This window comes from Plasmodium reichenowi, chromosome 4 (genome assembly GCF_001601855.1).
Source record: "Plasmodium reichenowi strain SY57 chromosome 4, whole genome shotgun sequence".
Lineage (NCBI taxonomy): Eukaryota > Apicomplexa > Aconoidasida > Haemosporida > Plasmodiidae > Plasmodium > Plasmodium reichenowi.
Genome location: NC_033649.1, coordinates 504,170 through 527,618, shown reverse-complemented (window position 1 = coordinate 527,618; position 23,449 = coordinate 504,170). Strand labels below are relative to the sequence as shown.

Sequence of the window (23,449 nt, the reverse complement as noted above, 5' to 3'; positions counted from 1 at the left end):
TATATATTAATTTTTTAATAAAGATTTAATTTTCAAATGTGTTAATTTAAAAAAAAATTCAATATTTCCAATATATATGTTCTTTTATATTTTTTTTTTTTTTCTTTCATTCTTTTTCTCTTTATATATTTCCCTTGGTTATATTCAAATTGTGTGTAAATGATATATGTGTTACATTTGGAGCTTGAGTTTTTTTTTTTTTTTTCTTTTTCTTTTTCTTTTTCTTCTTTCTTTTTTCATTTTCTCGAAGTAACATTTCATCATTTGCTTTATATGCTAATAATTCTTCATAATCATTCCTAATACGGCGGGTATGTCGTTTTATATATGAAACAGGTTCATCCATAATTTGGTGTTGCTCAGAAGTTGGTCTAAGAAAAGGTTTCGTTTTATTATTATATAAATTATAGTATACTCCTTGTCCATCGTCAATATCTTGTTCGTTATAATTATAATTTTTATTCTTTGTAATTTTCCTTTCCTTTTTATGCATACTAAGTATTCTGTTCATAACATTTTGATCACTGGAATATGCATTTACTTGGTCTTCTTCTTCTTCCTTTTTGTGTATATAAGAACTGGTAGATAATAACTTGGGGAATATATTTGAATAATTAAAGGTAAAGAAGTTTTTAAAATATGTATTATTAGAATGATCTTCTTCTTCTTCTTCTTCTTCATCTTCTTCATCATCATATATATGACCCCCTTCTTGCGTCGTGTCTTCCGTTCCTGTTCTCCTTAATCTTAGTCCTGTTTTTCTATCTTTTTTTACTTGTGCAATATTTTGTTTGTCCTTCTTTTGTTGGTCCTTATATTTGTCCTTTTCCTTTTCCTTTTCCTTATCTTTCTCCTTTTTCTCCTTTTCTTTCTTTTTAATTTTTTTCTTTTTATAATTTGCTTCTAGTTTCCATATATTGTGCGAATAATTTTTGGAGAAAAACAAGAGGGCATTATTTTCAGCATTAAGAAAACTCTTTCTTTGTTTATTAATTTGTAAATTTTCTTGGTTAATTGCAGCTTTTGTGTTATTATCAAGTTTATGTTCATAATTATATTTTAGTGTAACTACAAAACTATATAAATTATGCAATGGAGAGAGTTGTTGTAAATTATTTTTTAAGAAATACTCCAAGAAATTTAAAAAGTTTAACATTGTATATGAAGTATCTTCTGATGATATATCAATATTTTTTAATAGATAAAAGAATATACTTATATAATTATAAAAATAGATTTTTTTAATTTTTTTTAAAATATAAGATAGATTTTTTTTCTTTTTATTACTAATTTTTATAGCTGATATATTCATTAAGAAATTTTTAGTTAGAAATAATTTTAATATATAATTAACATTAATATATATCTTTGTTTTTTTGATATCTAAATCATATATATATAATAAAAAGTTCTTTTGTTTCATTTCTGTACATATAAGAATATTTTTATGAAAACTATAAACTTCCATTCTTTTTAATTTTTCTATAATTTCATTATTCCCATGATTATAATAAATTATTTTTATTATATTATTATAAATATTTAAATGTTTTTTTTCTTCACATTTCATAATATCTATTATATTATAATAATGTATTTTTTTACGGAAATGTTCATAATATAATGGTAGTATTATATTTAAAAAATAATTATAATCTAATGTAAGATTTAAGCTTGCTATTTCGATGGTTAGGTTTTTTATTATTTCTTTTTTTTTTTTTTTCGTTTTTTTTTTTTTTTTTATTTCTTGTTCATTATGATTTGATAATACTACACATAATTTTTTTTCTTTAATATTTTCAATAAAATTTATAAGATTATCAATTTTATAATTTTTTAAATGTTTCTTTTTATCTGTATTAAATTCCTTATAATTAATATTATTATTACTAATATTATTATATTTGCTATCTTTCCATATATGTTGGTTATCTATTTTTTCTTTTTTATAATAATAATATGCATTATATAATAAAGCATTTTCACGATTACGAATAAAATTATTTGAATCCATTATAAGCATATTATCATTTTTTTTTTTTTTCCTTATTAAATCAGGATCAGCAATTTTTTCTAGTAATTTTTTCTTTTCTTTTTTTCTTGTAAACTGTTTTAAATGTGAGCATACGTGTAATATATTTAATGTATTATATATATGTTTGTACTTCATATATCTTTGTTTATATAAATCAAAATTAATATTTATAAAATTATCTTGATCATTATATTTTGTTAACAAGGTATATTTATATCCAAATTCTTTTTTATCATATAAATTAATTTTGCTCACACTCATATTGTCAATCAATATAGAGCATTTTTTATAAAAATCAGAATAATTTATGCATACTGCAAGAACACGACTTTTTAATAAATTAAAAAGATATTTATATAGTTTTATATTTCTCATATATCCATTAAATATATAAGAATAATAATGACATGAGTAAGTATTATTTTTAAGCATCTTATATATATCGTATAATGTATTTTTGTTCGTATTTCGTTTTGATAATAAATGCGATCTTTTAAAAATGGGATGATAATTATTAACCACCATATTATTCTTATCATCATCTTCATCATGATGATCATCATTATAAATATATATTGATTGTATATCATTATAACCATTGTTAGGATTTATTATTGGGGATGTACTAATTCCTGTATTCATTAAGGCGTTCGTTAAATATTCACTTGAATCATCAGAATATACATAATATAAAGATGAATCCTTAGAAATACGTTTTTTATCAATATAAGAATCATATATATTATAATCATTTCTTTTATTATTATTATAAGAGGTATCCACAACACAATTTTCTTGTCTATCAGCATAATAATTACTATTAATATTATTATAAATAGATAAGTTGTCTAATATAAAATTTTCTTTCCTTTTTCTCAAATTATATAATGATGATAATTTAGCTTTATCTAATATGCCATAATTATTTAAATTTAAATAATTCGAATCCTTACTATTGCTTCTAAAAAAAAAATTTCGTTTCTTGGGTTTTTTTATTATTTTTCTAGTTCTTTTATTAGAAGAAAACAAATCTAGAAATTCAATACAACCTTTTTTCTTTAACAATGTATTATTATTTAAATATTGAAAAGTATAAAAATTTAAATAAATTTTATTAAAATTAATTTTTTGAACAATATTGTCCATTATATTTGTATTAGTTGATGATGATGTTTGATCGAAATTAAATATGATATTAACACTCTTTATATATATTTTCATATTCATTAAATCCGATACATTTAAACCATATAAATTATTCGTATATATAACATTATTGTTACGATGATTATTATGATTATAATAATAATAGTTATTATTATTATTATTATAATTATTTTTTCTTCTTATATTCTGTAATAAATACTTTTTCTCATAAAAATTTGATGAGGCCCATATTTTTTCTAATTCTTTATTTCTCATAAAATAAAAAAAATAATCTAGCGATAAAATATTCTTTAAAAACGTACAGTGCTTTAGCCCATTTATAATAATATTCATTTCGTTATTCTTATTCAAAATTATATCACAATAAAATTTTACTAAATATAGTTCATAGTATATTATTTCATCTTCATCGTTTTGTTCGCCACACGTATTGTTTTTTTCTCCACACGTATTGTTTTTTTCTCCACACATATTTGTTTCTTGCTTCACGTGGTTCAAACACTTAAACCTTTTATGTTTGATTTTTTTCTTTTTTAAAATAAATGAATAGAAAAAAAAGGATGACACTATATTACACACTAAATTAAATTTCATTATATGAAAATTTGGAAATAGCTTTTCATTTTTTTTTAAATGTATATAATTTCGTATAGAATAGTATTTACACACATTTTCATTTATTTTAAATAATAACTTTAATTTTTTATTTATTAAAAGAAATTTCGGGAAATAGAAATAAAAATGTTTTTTCTCTTTAAAATATACATATTTTGTATTAACATATGTAAGATATTTACTTTTTAATGTACTAAAAAAAAAAGGTATTCCTAAATTATTAAATAAAAAAATTTTCCCTTCTTTTATTATTTTTTCATTAATAATTTCTTTAATATTATTTAATATAACATCTAAAGTATTATTTTTTAAAACAGATGTAATATCTAATTTCAATTTTTTTAAAATATTATTATATTTATCTATGCACTCTTCTTCATCAGAATCATTATTATCACAGGATAATTCATCTATAACTTTATAATTATAAAAACTTGGTAAATTCTTTTTTTTTTCATAATATTCTTTACAATTAAAGTATTTCCTTTCCCCCACATTATTATTATTATTATTTTCATTTTTATTAATACTATCATTATTATTATGTATACGATTTGTATCATAACATTGTTGTTTACTTACTTGTTCATTTAAATTATTTATTATGCTATTTTTTCCTTGAACATTTTTCTTAAGCATCACATTACTATTTACTTCATTTTTTTCCTCAGAATTTAATATTTGGTGATCCTTATATTTTGAATCCTCTCTCTTTTTGTCACACAACATGATGTCATCCCTTCTTAATATATTTTCAAGTGATAAGAAATTTTTTTCAAACTCATATATATGTTTATAATGACTATTATAAGGAACTTTTTTTATACATATATAATGTCTTTTATCTTTTTCTATGGATGTAATATAAAATAAACGTTCTTTTATGAAAGTAAGAATTTGATTTTCTTTTGTTAATACTTGAATATATTTATATATATAAAAATATTTATTCATATTTTTATGTATTTTTATATATCTACATCTTATATTTTTTTTTTTAAATATTTTCATTATACTATTCTTATAATAACTTGAAGTCTTTTTCAATATTTTGAGGGCTGATCCAAAATTTGCTATTTCACTTTTCTTTTCCTCATTTGGCACACATATTATTATATCATTTTTTTCGTCGGATTTATTATTTTGATTCTCTTGTTCAAAATAATAATTATTTTCTTTTTTGGTAATTTTGAAGCTTACGAAATCCCACGTGGATTTATTTTTAATGTTTAATTCTTGTATATTCATAGTATTAAGAATTTTAAAATATTGTGCTTCTTTATTCTTACATTTCTTATGGTTTTGAAAGAAGTGTGTAATTTTGTGTATATTTTTTTTTAAATGTTTTTTTTTTTTTTTTTTATATGTAACTTTCTTTTTGTTATTATACATATTTGTGTGTATATTTGAATTCAAATTATTATTTATGAATAAATCATAATAACTTTGCTCTTCTTCACATTCATCACTTGAAAGTGAGCATTGTGTATAATCACTAAAATTAAGATTTTCGCTTTCACTACTATCATAAGAAAGAATGGAAGAATTTGGATTGTTTATATTTATGTTATACTTATTACGATTAAAAGTAAAATAATTATTATTTTTATAATGATCCATATGGTTGTTATAATGGTTATGTATAAATATATTATTATTATTATTATTATTTTTATTTTTTTCCTTTTCCTTTTCTTGTTCTTTTTCTTTCTTTTCCTCTTGTTGTTTTTTTTTTTTCATTTTATTTGCGTGTATCTTTTCTAAGGCTTCATAATTTTTTAATTTGATTTCGAAATTATATTTGGTTAAATTAATTAGAACAAGATAAGGATAGAATTGAATAAATGAAATACGAAAAGAATGAAAGTTGAATGTTTTAATATTAATGGTTATATATTTATCATTTATTAATAGAACTTTGGAGAATGTTTTATTTACATCACAGGAGTCTGTATTTATATTTAAGGTTTCATTATTATGAATTACAAAACGATGATTAAAACAATAATTTTTGATATAAAAGATATTTTGTTTTTCTTGTTTCGAATTAGTTTTCTTTATTAAATTTATATAATTTTTATTTACATGAATATTATTCTCTAAAAAGGGATATATTTCAAATACATTTTCTTTATATTTTGTATATATATTTTTTAGTTCATGTTTTTTAAGTTCACATGTAAAAATAATATCGTCTAAACATTGGTTTTCTTCTTCATGATCATATATTATATGATAATATAAAATATTTTTGGTATAATTATATATATTATATTTACTTACAAATGTAATATTATAAGAATGTTTAAAAAAATATACATATATAATAAAATATAAATTTTGAAATTTTATAATTTCATAAAATAAAATACGGTTCATTTCTTCTCCCTTTTCTTCATCACTATAATTATAATAATCATAATAATCATAATAATCATAATTATTATAATTATTATAATTATTATAATTATTATAAATATTGTTATAATTATTATTATTATCATTATTATTATCATTATCATTATTATTATTATCTTCGTCTTCCCAATCCTCATCTTTTATCACCCTTTTTATTTTCCTCCTTTTATTCTCATTTGGTAAAGATTCCAAAAAATGAAAACGTGAATTATATACATCATAATTATCAACATCATTTTGATTTTCCTTAAAAAAATCTTCATTCTTTATTTTTATAAATTGAATCCACTGTCTATAAAAAGATAAACTAAAATTTAAAATAATATTCTCAAGAAAACAAAAGTCGTATACATTTACATAATCAAAACTTCCAATATTATATGTTTTAATACTTCCTTTCTCTTTTTTTAATAATACATTTATCTTAAATGGACTTAAGTTTATTAATTTTATACAATGTTGAATAGATATTATATTAATATTATTCTGTAATATTTTATATATACTAAATATTTTCGAATATTTTTTTTTTTTTTTTCTTTCTTCTTCTTCTTCTTCTTCTATATACTTATTTTCTTCATTATTTTTTATTTTATTATTTCTTTCCTTTTTTTTATCTTTCATCTCATTAGATATATTATAATAATTATCATATTTACTATTCTCATTACACATCTTGTTGTACTTATCTTCACTTTTTACATTTCCATAATTATCTTTATGATCATGATATATAATTTGATCTGATATATTATTTTTTATTACATTATTTTTAATATTCTTATTTTCTTTTTTTCTTTCTACTTTGTTCTCTTCATTTATATCATATGTTATATTTTTCTTATACATCTCATTCGAACAATCGCTACTAAGATCTTTTGTAAAACTTGATGAGTAATCATCCCACGACGTGTCTTCTTCTGAATTTTTTTTTTTTTTTTTTTTTTTTTTTTTTTCCTTCTTAATAAAATACAGAAAGTTACAAAGTATAACATGTGTTTTATCATATATATCTTTAAAAGTATATTTTTTTAATCTAAACATTTTATTATATTTCATTTTATTACTTACGTAAACTTTATTTTTTTTCGTAATTATCATCTTCATATAATTACAATCTTTTAAAAATTCAAAGGGTACGCTAAAAAGAATATTTTTTTCTTTCTCGTCTTTTACGACGAATATATTTACACTGTTCTCTTTAACAAAATGTAATTTTATATGTACATCCTCAGGGTCCTTGTTATGATAACTACGATAAATGTTGTCCTTATATTTGTCCTTATATTTGTCGTTATATTTATCGTTACACTGATGATTATTATTATTATTATTATGATCATCATATTTGTATGTGTTAGGTGTTGCCATTGTTGCGTATTTTTCCCCCCCATTTTCCAAACCAAATGAAGAGTTGATTATCCTTCTTTTATATTTTTCATAAGATATATACATAAAAAAACATGGATATATATTAATACATTTTTTGTTTTCTTGTATACTAATATCTATATAGAAATAATTTTTCTCATTAATTTTTTTTGTGTTATACATATTTTTGATATTATTCATACTATTAATATTTTTTATAGTATCCATAGGTTTATTATTAGAATGCTTTAAAGGATCTATTATATTATTCTTATATGTATCATCTTTTTGAAAAGTATAATTTTTTAAGAATATATGTTTTTTTATATTTCCATTTTGAATATCGGATATATACAACATAAACAAATTATTAGTTATTATTAATGCTTGTTTATTCGGTTGTATATATCCTATATTTTTATTACTATATTCATATTTAATTTTATAGAATGTATAATTTTTTATAATAATATATTCTTTTGTCGTAATAGGTTGTTCATAATTTATCGGAAGTATACATCTAACATCTTTGATTTTATGAATCGTTTGAAAAGTTAATGGGTTCTTTAATTTATATTCATTATAAATAAAATAATTGTGTAAAAAATGATACTTAAAAAGTAATAAGAAATTTATAATATTTGTATTTATATTTATATTAATATTATCTTTTATATATATAAAGAATTTATTTTTATTATGTAAACTATAATAACATGATACGTCAAATGGTTCAATAAAAGAAACCTTTTTTATTTTATTATATAAGAAATTATTTATATTTAAAACATCAAGTGATAATAAACTTATTTGTTTTAAATTTAATAACATAACAAAATTTTTTCTTTTCCTTTTTTCTTCTTCATCATCATTATTATTATTATCATTATAATCATCATCATCTTCATCATCATGAACATTTTGATTATTATTATTATTATTTTTCTTTTTTTTCTTATGTAATACATAATTACTTATTTTTAAATTATTATTATAACTGTTTATTGAACAAATTTCATGTGCACAATTTTTTGTAAGTAAGCAAATTTTCATCATATATATAATCACATTAATTTTGTTTTTCTTTTTTATTTTTTTCATATTATAATTTTTCACCAATGCAGATAAACTATTACTACTATGATTATTACTACTATGATTATTACTACTGTAATTATGATCACTATAATTATTACTACTATAATTATGATCACTATAATTATTACTACTAAAATTATTACTACTATAATTATTATCACTATAATTATGATCACTAAAATTATGATCACTAAAATTATTACTACTACTTACATCTGTTGTGTAATTATACACATGATTATTCCTATGAGTTTTTTTTTTTTTTTCCCCTTTTTTATAATATCCCCCCTGTTGATTGTTGTTGTGCGCTTCCTCCGAATAACTACTATTCATGTCTTTTATATTTTTTTTAAATTTCGAAGAGATAATAATACCGTCATACTTATACTTACATGCATATATTTTATTTGTTTTTAATTTTTTCTTTACTTCATCCATGTCTTCTAAGAAATATTTAAAAATTAAAAGGTCATTATTATTTATACAATATTGTAGGGTGCTAATAATTATATTGAAATTATTTTTGCTTATTCCTATGATATTATTTTTGCGTTTTATATCTGTACTTTTTCTTTCTTCTTCTTGTTTATATATATGATTATGAAAAAAGGAATTATACAAAGGTTTATTTGTATTATCATCCATTATATATGTATGTCCATTTTTAGGTGTAAAGACTTTTTGGTTTTTATTATTTTTTTCATACGTTTTAGATATTTCATTTAATTTCTTTTCAACTTTTAATATTTCATCATTATAATTTGTATATTCTTTGTTAGAACTATATATATTATTATTATTATTATTATTTATTAACATGGTATGAAAATCATTATGTTTATCGTATTTTTTTTTGTAATATTCAGATAATATATTAGTATGTGTATCCTTATTATAAACATATTCATTAATATTATTATTATTATTATTATTAAAAATATAATGATTATTCATCTTATTATTTATACCATCATCTGTATTATTATAACTACTACTGTTATCTCCAGGAATATATAAATTTTTATTATTCTTCAAATCATGTATCGATACACTTCTAAAAAATTTTCGTCTTTTCATTAAAACCTCATCATCTTCTAATATATCTATCTTCTTAAAGGGTACATAAGAATTTTGATGTTTCCATTTTTTCTTTGATACATATATATTTGTATTATTATACTCCTCTTCTCTTAGCTCATAATAATATTGTTTATAAAAGAAAAATATATTCGTCATCTCTATTACATTATATACACAATACGATTTAAATTTAATATAATTTGTGCTTGCCCTTTTGTTCTCATTAAATAAATATATTACATTCATCACATTTTTTAATAAATTAAATTTATGTACATTTTCTAAATTTAAATAATATTTATTATTCCTCTTATTAATATTAAAAATATAATTATCTCTTATTGTTTCTACCTGTATAATATTTATCATATTTATGGTATGTATATAGGTATACAATAAGCCTAAATTTATTTTTAGATGTTTTACGGATATTTGTATGTTTATTTTATTTATCGGTATGATATTGTGAATGACACGTTGTTCATAATTCTTATTCTTATTCTTATTATTATTATTATTATTATTATTATTATTGTTGTTTATATTTTTATTCACCTTATTCTCCATATTTTCTATATTTTCCACATGTTCCACATGTTCCATATTATATATACTTTCCGTATTATTCCTATTATCTTCATACACATATTTCTTTTTACCCCTCGTTTTTTTAATATGAACCTTAAAATTTGCACTTAAAAATATGTCATATAAAAAAATTTTCTTATTTAAATTCTCTTCATTATATTGTTCTCTTCTTCTTTTTAATAATAAATATACATTTTTTTTCTTCTTTCTATTTCTTTTTCTATCTACATTTTTTTTTTTTTTCTTTTCTTCTGCTTTTTTTAAATAGCTATTATATAAAGTAGTAGAACCATCACAACTACTTTGATGCTTTTTATCCTTTTTATCCTTCTTAATATTTCTTTTATTTTTATTTATAACATTATTTTCTTTATCTTTTTTTAGCTCATATGTATATAATATATCATTCGTTTCAGCACAACTTTTAATATTATGTTGGTCTATAGCTTCTCTATATGTTTTATTTTTAACCCTTGCTATTTTTATTTTACTTTCAAATATGTTCATTTTATCAAACGTTTCATCTTTTTCTTTTACATTGTTTATTAAAAAAACAGACGGAGATAAAAAATGGATCTTACTATCTACAAAAAGCAATTTAAAATTATAAGTAATTAATACTTTTGGGGGGATGTTATTTCTATAAATATTATTACAACTCTTCACACCATGTGCTTTACATATTTGTTTATCCTTATCATCTTGAATTTTTTCTTTTTTTTTTATGCTTTGTATAAAATTATTTTTATATTTACGATTTAATAATCCTATTATTTTTGAAGCTTTTATAATTTTATTAATTTCTACAATTATATATAATGGTAAATAGATATTGAGATTTTGGAAGGTATGTTTAAAGGTGAGATGTATTGATGGTTCGTACGACATGCATGTGGTTAAATTATTATAACCACTAGAATGAATATTATTTGGTTTTTTATGTTGTCTTGTATGTTGTTTTATATGTTGTCTTGTATGTTGTTTTATATGTTGTCTTGTATGTTGTTTTATATGTTGTCTCGTATGTTGTCTTGTATGCTGTCTTGTATGTTGCTTTTTTCTTTTTCTTTTCTTTTTATTTTTAATTTTCCCCTTTTGATTATTTACTTTTTTATAATATTTAATATTTATGAACATTTGTTTTTTATTCCTTTTCTTTTCTACTCTCCTTTCTAAAAAAGAAAGGCATGTTGGTTCATTTCCTTTTTTCTCATCATGGTTTTCTATGTTCATATAGTTGGTTGTATTATTTCTTAAATATATATGATATGGAGAATAAAAAGAACATGTTGTTGTATTCACGTTTTGTATATTTATAAATTTCAATTTATTATTTTGTATTGTTTCATAATATTTGTTATAAATGTTTCGTTTCATCTTATATACACAATTAAGAAAAGATGTACATAATTTAGAATTATTTATATCTAATTTTTTTTTTTTTTTTTTCTTATTCATATTATAATAAAATAAATATAATAAATTTGGAAAACGATTATCAACATATTCTTGTGGATATATAGAGGTCCCTTTTTTAGAAGTACACATATTTTTCTCTTTTCTTCTAATTTCTTTTTTAGGTTCATTTATATTGGTAGCGGTTTTCATATTGTTCTTTTTAAAATATATCATGTCATATGTATTTAACATTTTCTTGTTCGTATGTTTCAAGGGATATTTAATTCTTTCCATGTTCTTATCTAGATATTCATAACTCCTATTTTTTGTAGCATTTATTATATGCCCCTTCTTTTTATTATGATATTTATTTAAAAAAAAAAACAAAGGTGACAAATAAATAGATTTATTTTTTTTTTTATTTAACGTATTAAAGATTTCAAAAATGGAATGTTTAGTCTTTGAATTATCTAAATAATTATCTCTAGTAAATATAATACATTTATTAATTTCTTGTAAATATTTTATATGATAATAACAGGTTTTATTATTATTATTAACATGTATTTTATTATTATTAACATGTATTTTATTATTTAATAATAATGATTTAATATTTGTTATAAATATACCTATATACATATTCATGTTACATGTATAAAAAAAGAAGAACACGTTTTTTATTTTTATTTGTAAAGAATCAAATGAATTTATTATTCTATCTAACATATTGTTATTTGATATTACATATTTATTTTTTTTTTTTTTGGTATTTATTATATATGAAAAAGGATATTTTGTTAACCTCTGTTTATCTCTTTTGTTTTGCTTTTTCATCTTATTTATTTTTATTTTTTTTTTTTTTTTATTCATATATAATATATAATATATATCTTGATATTTATTTTGTATCCTTTTATTTATAAAATTTATAAAATACTTATTATTTTTTTTTTTAATATATGTATTCTTTATTTTACTTTTTCTTTTCTTCTTTCCTAACACATAATTTTTTTTTATCATATTATATTTTAACATATTATTCATGTCGGATGATTCAAATGTAAATTCATTATCATAATGAATAGCATAATCATCTTTTTTGAAATCTATATGATGATTTCTGCTATTCATATATTTTATATTATATAATAAATGTTCATCTGGATGATTATACATATGTCCATCTGGATGATTATATATATGCCCATCTGGATGATTATATATATGCCCACCTGGATGATTATATATATGCCCATCTGGATGTTTATACATATGACCATCTCTACAAACAAATCCATAACCATCAGGGAGATCATTTCGTTTTACCTTACCTTTATATATTTCGTCCCTTCCTTCCAAATCATTATATTTCCTTATATATTTAGAATACACAAGTTGACCGTAATCGATCAACATTAAGACATTATAATAAAAATTAATTAAAGATAAAATATTTCTTTCATTTAAAAAAAAGTAAACACTAGATTGTATCTTCCTATCTTCATTCATTTTATATTTTTTATACGTTATTATATTAAATTTTATTTTAAAATGTATACTTTCATTATTTATATGAAGTAAACTCTCTTTTTTCTTTTTTTGGGAAATTATATGTTCTTGAATATTTCTAGTAATATCAAAAAGAAACTTACATTTTTTGTGTTCAGAGTATAATTGTGGTACATAATAAAATGATGAATTTTTTTTTTTTTCTTTTCTTTTAATCATCTTATTTTTTATATCCTTCTTCAAAAAATATTTTAAAAAAAAAAATTTCTGTGTACTATTCATATTGTTCAAGATTATTGTAAATTTATATATAAAACATAAATAATTTGTATAAAATAATAAATCATTTTTTTTCTGTTTTATATTTCTTAAATATATATTGATATTATATATTTTACTTTTAAATAAATATACAAGATTTATTATATTTTTATTAAATATATTCAATTTATTATATTTACTATAATCTTCCTTCATTAAAATAGTTTTAAATCTTTTTACTTTTAATACTAATATTTCTTTTTCATATTTTTTACTTTTGGACTTTCTTTTTTCCTTTCTTTTTATTTTCTCCCAATTCTTATTTGTAGGGTCTATATTACAAATATATGTATACAAACATTTAATATTATTTATGTTAATATAAACCTTCTCAACAAGAAATAAGTTACATAAGCGATGAAACAAGGACATATTAATGATATTATTGTTATCTTCATTATTATGAACATTGTATCTTTTTTCTTTACATCTCATATCATCACATGTTATATTACCACATGATATCATATCACTCTCATATTGTATCACCTTTTTGTCTTCCCCTTGTTTAAATACAAATTTTTTTTTTTTTATTAAAAAAGTTAGGATATCTTCCACATATTTATCACCATAAGAATGTCTGACTTCTCCTCTTTCATATTTTTGTATAGGAAAAAAATTATTTAGAAATTCATTTTTTCGTATTTGTAGAAATAATTTTATATAATAATCTATGTGATTATTTAGAAACAAATACATATGATAATAGAACGATACTTTATCCACATTTAAATAAACAATAAAATTATACTTATATGAAAGTATAAAATTAATTTTGTTAGATTTAAAAAGATTTTTTTTTTTTCTTTTCTCTTTTTTCTTTTCTACATTTTTCCTATTATTATATGTTAAGGAAAACCACTTTTTAGCTAGTTCACATGGAGTTTGATAATTTAATAACTTGTTATGATATTCATCATGTGTATTATTATTATTATTATTATTATTATAAGGATTTACTTTTTCCTCATCACCCTTTTTATATTTATTATATTTTATAATTTTCAGATGACTACAAAAAATATTTAAAAAAAACTTTGTTATATATAAACAATTCAGTGTATCTTTGTCGCTAGCGTGTTTGTTTGGTTTCTCGTTATCAATTTTTTTTTTTGTGTGTTTTGATAATATAAGGGTGTTATTTAATTTATCTACATTTTGTGTACAGCAATTATTATTACGACATTTTATACTCGTACATGTCTTTGTTAATACATTGTAATGATGATTATTATGATGATAATCATTATTATTACCATTATTATTATTATTATTATTATTATTATTATTATTATTATTATTATTATTAATATTATTATTATTATTATCATTATTATTAATATTATCATTATTATTAATATTAATATTATTATTATTTTTTTTTTTTTTTTTTTTTCTTAAATATAACATATTCGTTTTACATTGTATAACAAAGTTATCGACCTTAAATTTGAAGTGTTCCTTATAATGATCGCCGCACCACATTTGTTTATATTTTTCATGACATGGTATTAACATAATATAATTACTCTTGCTGATATTATTTTTATTATTATTATTATTTTTTTTTTTATCATCATGATTAGGGGATTCATAAAACATAAACGAAATGTTCAACCTCTTTATTACAAAATATAAAATGAATTTATATATATGCTCCATTATATTATAAAATAACAGAATTTTTTTTTTATGTTTTATTAACTTGCTACAAATAGAAATATGCTTTCCATAATTTTTTAATATATATAATATAATATTCCTGTCTTCAAACATTTTTAATAAATAATTATCATTACATTTACTTTTTTGTATAGGAAAATTTGGATTTTTCTTTTTATTTTTGTTTTTGTTTTTGTTTTGTTTTTCTTTTTTCATATTTGAATAACACAAATCAAGATAATAAAAAACGTTTACGAAAAAATCATATATATATATATGTACCTTTTCAAAACTGAACAAAAATAAGTGCTTGTTTATTTTTTTTATTTTATATTTCGATGTGTTATCTAAGAATGTTAATAAACATTTGTGTTTTATATACATACAATGTTCATATGACTTTTCCAAAGAAATATTCGGAATATTAAACATAGGATTATCATTACAAATATTATTATTACTACATATAACATTTATATCTTTTTTTTTTTTTTTTTTATATTTTCTATTATTATTGTTTATATATGTAATACCTTCTGTAGTATTATCTTCCTTCTTATTATACAAATGTTTCCTCATCTCATAATTGTTTTCTTTATCATATTCCATGTTTAATATTTTTTGTTCCTTGACATTATGAAGACATATAAATATAGAAGCCCCCTTATATATAACAGGAAATAATAATATAGGATTAAAATAAAAATTGAAATATAAAATGGAGCTTTTGATAAATAATTTGTTTGATAATAAATATGTATTCTTCATTCTGTTCATTTTGTTCATTTTGATCATTTTATTCATTTTGTTCATTTTATTAAAGTTCTTCTTTTTTCTTGTTTCATCCATACTATTCATATGGTTAACAAGAAAACAGAAACGTAATTTATTCATTTCATATTTCAAATAGAATATTTCTACATTTTTGTTTATGTACATATTTTTTTGTTTTACATCCGTTTTAATAAACGTTAACATACTATCCATATGAATGTAATTATTATTATTATTATCATTATGATGATTTTTTTTTTTTTTTATTTTATTATTATTATTTTGTAATTTATTTATTTGTTCATTATTTCTTGTTCCTCCTGATTTATTATTCTTATTTAAGAAAAAAAAATATATATATATATAATAAAAAGTACATTTTACATTTGTTTTATTAAAAAAATTAAAAACGTCAATTATAGAAAAGGTAAATGTACTTGTTTCTGTTTCTTTACTTTTATAATCTCTTATAAAATCATTATTTTCATAAAACATGTTTAAAGATCCATATAAATAATTTATTTCTTGTTGTATAAGATTTTCATCTCGAAAAAAATATTTTATTTCTTCTGGTTCTTTCTTATTTTGTTTATTATAATAAATATTGCAATTTTGTACATATTTTGGATCCTTTTTGATCTCTCTTTCTTTATTTTTTTCTTTATGTTTATCTTTATTTTTATCCCTTCCAGGGTAACAACATGATACAATCCTATTACCAGCTTCATATAACGTATGATCACAATTACATAGTTCTTTTTTCTCTATTTCATGTTCAAATAAATATTTCAAAATATTTAATATATGTATATTAATTTCTAATATTAAAGATATAACATTTAATTTTACTTGATACTTTTTATTTTTTTTTTCTTTATAAACAGAAAAGAAAAACGAAAATGGACATATGAAAAGATGTACATTTTTATTATGTTTAAGTAACATATATATATTAGTAATTTTTGAAAAAATATAAATATTTTGTTTTATTTTTTTTTCATAATTTTCAACTTTTATATATTTCTTGTACTTTTTAAAACAATTATATAAATTATTTTTATTTTTATGTATATTCATTAACTTATTATGTCCATTCATATGATGATCCTCATCATCATCATCATCATCATTTCTGTGATAAAAATATATATCATCAAAAAATATATGTAAAGAAGTTATATTATATTTCTTAAGTTCAATGTGTATACTTTTTATTAATATAGTTATTACATTTGTATTTTTATGTATTTTTTTTTTTTTTTTTATTGTATCATCAGAACATGGAACATCATCATCCTCCTTCTCATCAACAGATCTATTGAAATAAAGTTTTTTATTATGTTTAAAATAATTCTCATTATATTTATTATATTCACTTGATACTACATTTGTTTCTTTTTTTTGGTTCAACGGAAATAAATTATTAAATATATAATATAGCTTTCTTTCAAATAATCTGTCGACAACATAATATAGATTATGTATTTTACAAATTTCTAAATTTATATTTTCTACATATATATTCATATTATTATCACAATGATTCTTTTTCTTTTTATTTACTTTCTTGTTATATTGAAAACACAAACTATATTTATTTTTATCATTATTATTAAGGTTACTACAAATAGTTCCTCTTGTTGAATTTTTTGTATAAAAAAGATCCTTTATGTTTTTTTCATTAGAATCTATATTTTTATTACATAATAATAATAATATATTCTTACTTACATTTTGATTGTATTCTATTTTTTTATATTTCCTCTGTCTTTTTAAAAAATGAAAAATAGGATCCTCCTTTTTGTCAACACATAAAAGTAATTGTGAGTGTGTTTCTTTTATAGACATCTCGTCGATAAGAAATATAAAACTTTTTAAATTATAAACAAATTTGTTATTATTACAAAAAAACTTGTTATTATTACAAAAAAACGTGTTATTATTACAAACAGTTTTGTTATTGTAATTTCTATATTTTTTCCTATATCTTGTATTTATGCTTTTGTTTTTTATACATTTATACGTTTGTCCCTTTATACAACACAAGATACTTATGTTTTTATAAAAAAAGATAACACACTCTCCTTCACCATACAAATAATTTATTTTGATTTCGTTTATATTTATATTACATTCTATATATCTCTTTTTATTAACAATAAATATATCCTTTCTTCGTTTTTTTAAATATATAAATGGTAAAGCATTCCTTTTATCTATATAATTTTTTTTATATGTTAAATAATTCTTTTTAATTTTTTTTTTTTCTTGTTTTCTTCTTTCTTCTTTCTTTTTATGCTCCTTCATTTTGTTCTTTATATTAAAAAAATTTAAATATTTATTTATAAACATAAATAATTTAAAAAAATGTTCATTAGACATATTAATATAAATTCTTGGGATAAGCAAATCAAAATAATATGTCTCTTCCGTTTTGTTTTTATATGCACGATAATGATCAAAAATTTTGTTATCATACATATTGTCACCATACATATTGTCACCATACATATTGCCATCATACATATTGCCATCATACATATTATTCTTATTAGTTAACTCACTAGTTAATACCTTTTCTTCCCTCTGCTTCGGGAGATTGATATGTTCTGCTCCTCTATCCTTATAAATATGAATAATAATACTTGTTTTTTGTAATATACAATTTGTATCCTTATGAAAAAAATTCATATTATAAAAAAAGAAGAATTTATATTTTCTTTTTTTTAAATGTATATCTGTTGAACTTATATGTTCATGTCTATAATCATGATAAATACTTATATCATCAAACTGTATATTTAATAATTCGGTTTTTCTTTTGTTTGTTTCTTTTTTTTCTTTCTTTTTTTTATTGTTCATTAAATATAACACATTGAATGGATCCAAACTTTTTTCTCTTAGTTCTTTTCTTAAATATTTTATATAATTTATATTATCTACATGTATTCCTTTAATACAAAAAGAAAAAAATAATTTCTCTTCATTATTTATTATATTATCTTCAAAAATTATATTTATATTTTTTATATCTATAGAAAGAAAACGTTTCATAATAAATAAAAGAATCATATTTTTTATCTTTGAACAAATACTATCTTCTACAAATAATTCGAAAATAAAATTTATCAAGAAATACACATTTTCAACAAACTTATTCTTTATTAAATTTAAAAAAAATAAAATTGAAACAAAAAACATCAATATTATATTGTTATTTATTATATCCGTGTTATTATCTAGTCTATTCAAATTATCATATGTTTCTATATTATATAATGAATTTCTTCTATTATTAATATCGTATGTTATATTTCTACTTTGTATATCATCACAAGGATTTATGTTATTATTACAAAATAGATGATCATTATCCTGGACATCTTGATTCTTTCTAAATTTATTATCATCATCAGGTTGGTTTTTTTTTTCTTGTAGAATTTTTGTTTCATCTGATTCATAGTCCTCTACATATTTTAAATTTACAAAAATATTTTCTACATTTATTGTAATACCGTTATAAAAAAAGTAGGAGCCATTATTAAAAAGGATTTCAATTTTTTCTATATAACCAATGTTAAGAAGAATTTTTTCTTTTTTCAAACCCAACGTTTTTAAATATAATAGATATTGAGTAAATCTATTGATGTTCTTTTTTTTTTTTTTATTTTTTTCTTCTTCACCATGTTTATCTTGTACATCATATTCTTCATTCTCATCATTCTTTTCACTATTATTAAAATCATGATTATCCTGTTGATCGTTTACACAATTTATGGATAGGTTATTAAATTCAATGTCTTCAAAAATTATATGTTTTAAATTATATACATAAATATTTTTAATTATCTTAATATATTTCTGAGCAAATTTATTTATTAGAAATCTTAATATTTTTAATATAAATCCATTCATTGTTTTATATATATTGAAATGGAACCTATGGGATACATAATATTATAGTTCAAAGTAGTTATGTTTAACAAAAAAAATTATATAATAAAAGGAAATAATAATATAATATAATATAATAATAAAATGATATAATAAAATAAAATAAAATAAAGTCGCCTTTTTCTAGCTTCTACATTTCTCTACATATTATTTTATTATATCATATTATGTATTATTCTTTTATATTATTATATTATTATATTTGTATTTTATTTTATTTTGTTTTTTTTATTATCCTTTTATATGTATTTCCTTATTTATCAACTTTAATTATTACATTAACTCTTCGTTACACTTTTTCAAAAAGTTATCTGCTCGTCTGAACTATCATCTTATGTATATAATATGAACAGGAAGTAATAAACCAGAACTTGTATAAATTTTTCAACATAAATATATTATTTATAAAATAGTAACATTTATTTAATTTCGGTAGGTAAACAGATTAATGAAGTCATAACACTGTAAAGAATAGGACACAAATTAGTACGCATACATACATACACATATAAAATAAATAAATAAATATATATATATATATATATATATATATATATTATAAACAAATTAACAAAAACAATAAAACAAATAATATTTACAATATGATGATAGGAAATATATATACATATATATATATATATATATATATTTTTTTTTTATACATAAAAAAGATATTGTCCTTTAATTAAATTTTTTTTATACATATGTTGATAATAAAAAAAATAATATAACTCAAACAGAATTTTGAAAAAGTAAGAAAAAAAAATGTTTGTAAAAATGCAAGTAGGAACAAAAAAAATACATAAAAATGAAATAAAATGAAATGAAATAAAACGAAATAAAATGAAATGAAATAAAATAAAATAAAATGAAATGAAATAAAATAAAATATATGTACAAATTATTTTTAAACATACATTTTAATTTTTAATGTTTCAAAAAAATGAAATTATTTTTTTTCTTATTTAGAATAAGTTGTAATGACAAATAAAAATTAATTAAAGAGAAATAAAATGAAATAAAATGAAATAAAATGAAATAAAATAAAATAAAATAAAATGGAATAAAATAAAATGGAATAAAATAAAATGAAATGAAAATATGAAGGAAAATAATATATATATTATAATATATATAAATAATATATAGCATTATTTTTGATATCCTTATATATATATATATATATATATATAATATATTATTGTATAAGAAAAAAATAAATAAATAAATAATCCGCATGGTTAATAAGATCAAGAATAATATAATAATTATATAAATAAAAATTATTAATATTGTTTCCTATATATTATATAATATATATATATATATATATATTTATATATATTTATATACATGTATATTATTTATATGTTAAATTATAAATTTCTATACATTTCTTTTTCATTAAAATGTTTTATTTATTTTATATTATTTTTTCCTTTTAAAGGAAGATTATTTTTTAATATATACCTTTTTATAATAAAAAAAATAAATAAATAAATAAATATATATATATATATATATATATATATATATATATATGTTATATTTACATAATAATAAATATAAGCTTAAATATATTATAATTAGATAATATATATAATTAATTATATATGTAATTATTGTATATTTACATCACCTTATTTTATTTGAAGGTATAAAATAATAATGATATTATAAATTATGTATATATAATATATATATTATTTATATTTATTTATTTATTTATTCATTTATTTATTTATTCATTTATTTATTTATTCATTTATTTATTTATTCATTTATTTATTTATTTATTTATTTATTTATTTATTTATTTTTGTTTATATATCTATACAAGGTTGTGTTATTATATTTTCCTTCTCACACCTTTAATAGAGAAGTGATCCACGTATATAATACATATATAAATATATATATATATATAAATATATATATATAATAACCAAATGAATGACTGTATATGTTGATAAATAAATATATATATATATATATATATATATATATATATATAATTACATATGTGTAATTTAATTTATTTTCTCCTCTCTATATATATATTTATTTATTTATTTATTCATTCATTCATTTATTCATTTATATTTATTTTGTGTATTGTGGTCATATATTATAATTGTATTCGTTTAGTATATTTTTTTAATATAACATTATATAATTTTATATGTGGATGTATTATAAAAAGGAAGTATATATATACATATTATATATATATATATATATATATATATTACCTTTTTATGACTCATGTTAATAATATTTACCCTACACCTTTTGTTAAATATAAATAACCCCAAATCATGTTGTGTTAATTATATGTGTAAATATCTTTGTTGATTTTTTTTTTTTCTTCTTTTAACACCTAGAAGGAAAAACAGACGTAATCTTGATATATATATATATATATATATATATTTTTTTTTTTTTTTTTTTTTTTTTTTTCGAGATATATTTATTTATATGTGTATATTATATTATATTATAAGCTTTTGAAAAAAAAAAAAAGAAAAAAAATGATACTTCAAGAGGTTAATAAAAAAAATTATTTTTATTGTATTAATAAATATTATGGGTGTTTGAAACGTACCTTTTATAGTTATAAGAATATAAAATTTTATAAAAAAAATAATTTATATATAAAGGAATATGAAAAAAATAAAACTATAACGTACAAGGACATGAATATAGGTATATCTAGAGAATATTTTAATAATAAAAGATATTATAATAAATTAATAATAAATAACAAACACAAAGTTGATAATGTATTTATTACTCCTACTGTTTTGTCAAAACATTTAAAAAGTGAATATTTTTCGACAAGTCATGAAACCCTTAAAGGAGTTAATAATATATCAACCAATTGTGAAAATATAAAAAAAAAAAAAAAAAATGAACAACAAAAAAATGAAGAAAAACACGTCGAAGAGAAACATAATAAAGAAGAACAAGTCGAACAACAACATAATAAAGAAGAACAAGTCGAACAACAACATAATAAAGTAAATCAATTGAAAGAACAACATAATAAAGTAAATCAATTGAAAGAACAACATAATAAAGTAAATCAATCGAAAGAACAACATAATAAAGTAAATCAATTGAAAGAACAACATAATAAAGAAAATCAATCGAAAGAACAACATAATAAATTAAATCATTCGAAAGAACAACATAATAAATTAAATCAATTGAAAGAACAACACAATAAAGAATTCCTTGCTACACTAAAACATAGCAACGTTAACAATGAAAGACGTGTGTATCATGAAGAAAGAGAAGACCCAATTAACAAAGACAATGAAGGGAAAATAAAAAATGCAAATACATATCCCCATATAAACAAAATAGAAGATAATAGAAATGAACATATTGATATGATTAATATTTTAAAAAAAAAAAAAATTATAATAAATGAAAAAGAAACGAAAATAACTA

The 23,449-nt window shown here is 18.7% G+C and overlaps 2 protein-coding genes across 2 annotated transcripts in view; one reads left to right on the top strand and one right to left on the bottom strand.

Moving 5' to 3' along the window:
- Positions 1-121: 121 nt before the first annotated feature.
- PRSY57_0414900 (hypothetical protein) lies at positions 122-19,954 on the bottom strand (the record flags this gene model as incomplete). The annotated part of the gene is made up of 1 exon (XM_012906005.2): positions 122-19,954. The coding sequence occupies one exon, from the start codon at positions 19,952-19,954 to the stop codon at positions 122-124; it is 19,833 nt and encodes a 6,610-aa protein (XP_012761459.2).
- A 2,570-nt stretch (positions 19,955-22,524) lies between these two features.
- PRSY57_0414800 (LETM1-like protein, putative) overlaps positions 22,525-23,449 on the top strand; it is a gene marked incomplete at both ends in the record, with an annotated part of 2,902 nt that continues 1,977 nt past the window's right edge. The window contains one exon of the mRNA XM_020114515.1: positions 22,525-23,449. This exon is cut by the window's right edge and continues 1,363 nt beyond it. Coding sequence (XP_019970792.1) covers positions 22,525-23,449 — 925 coding nt within the window.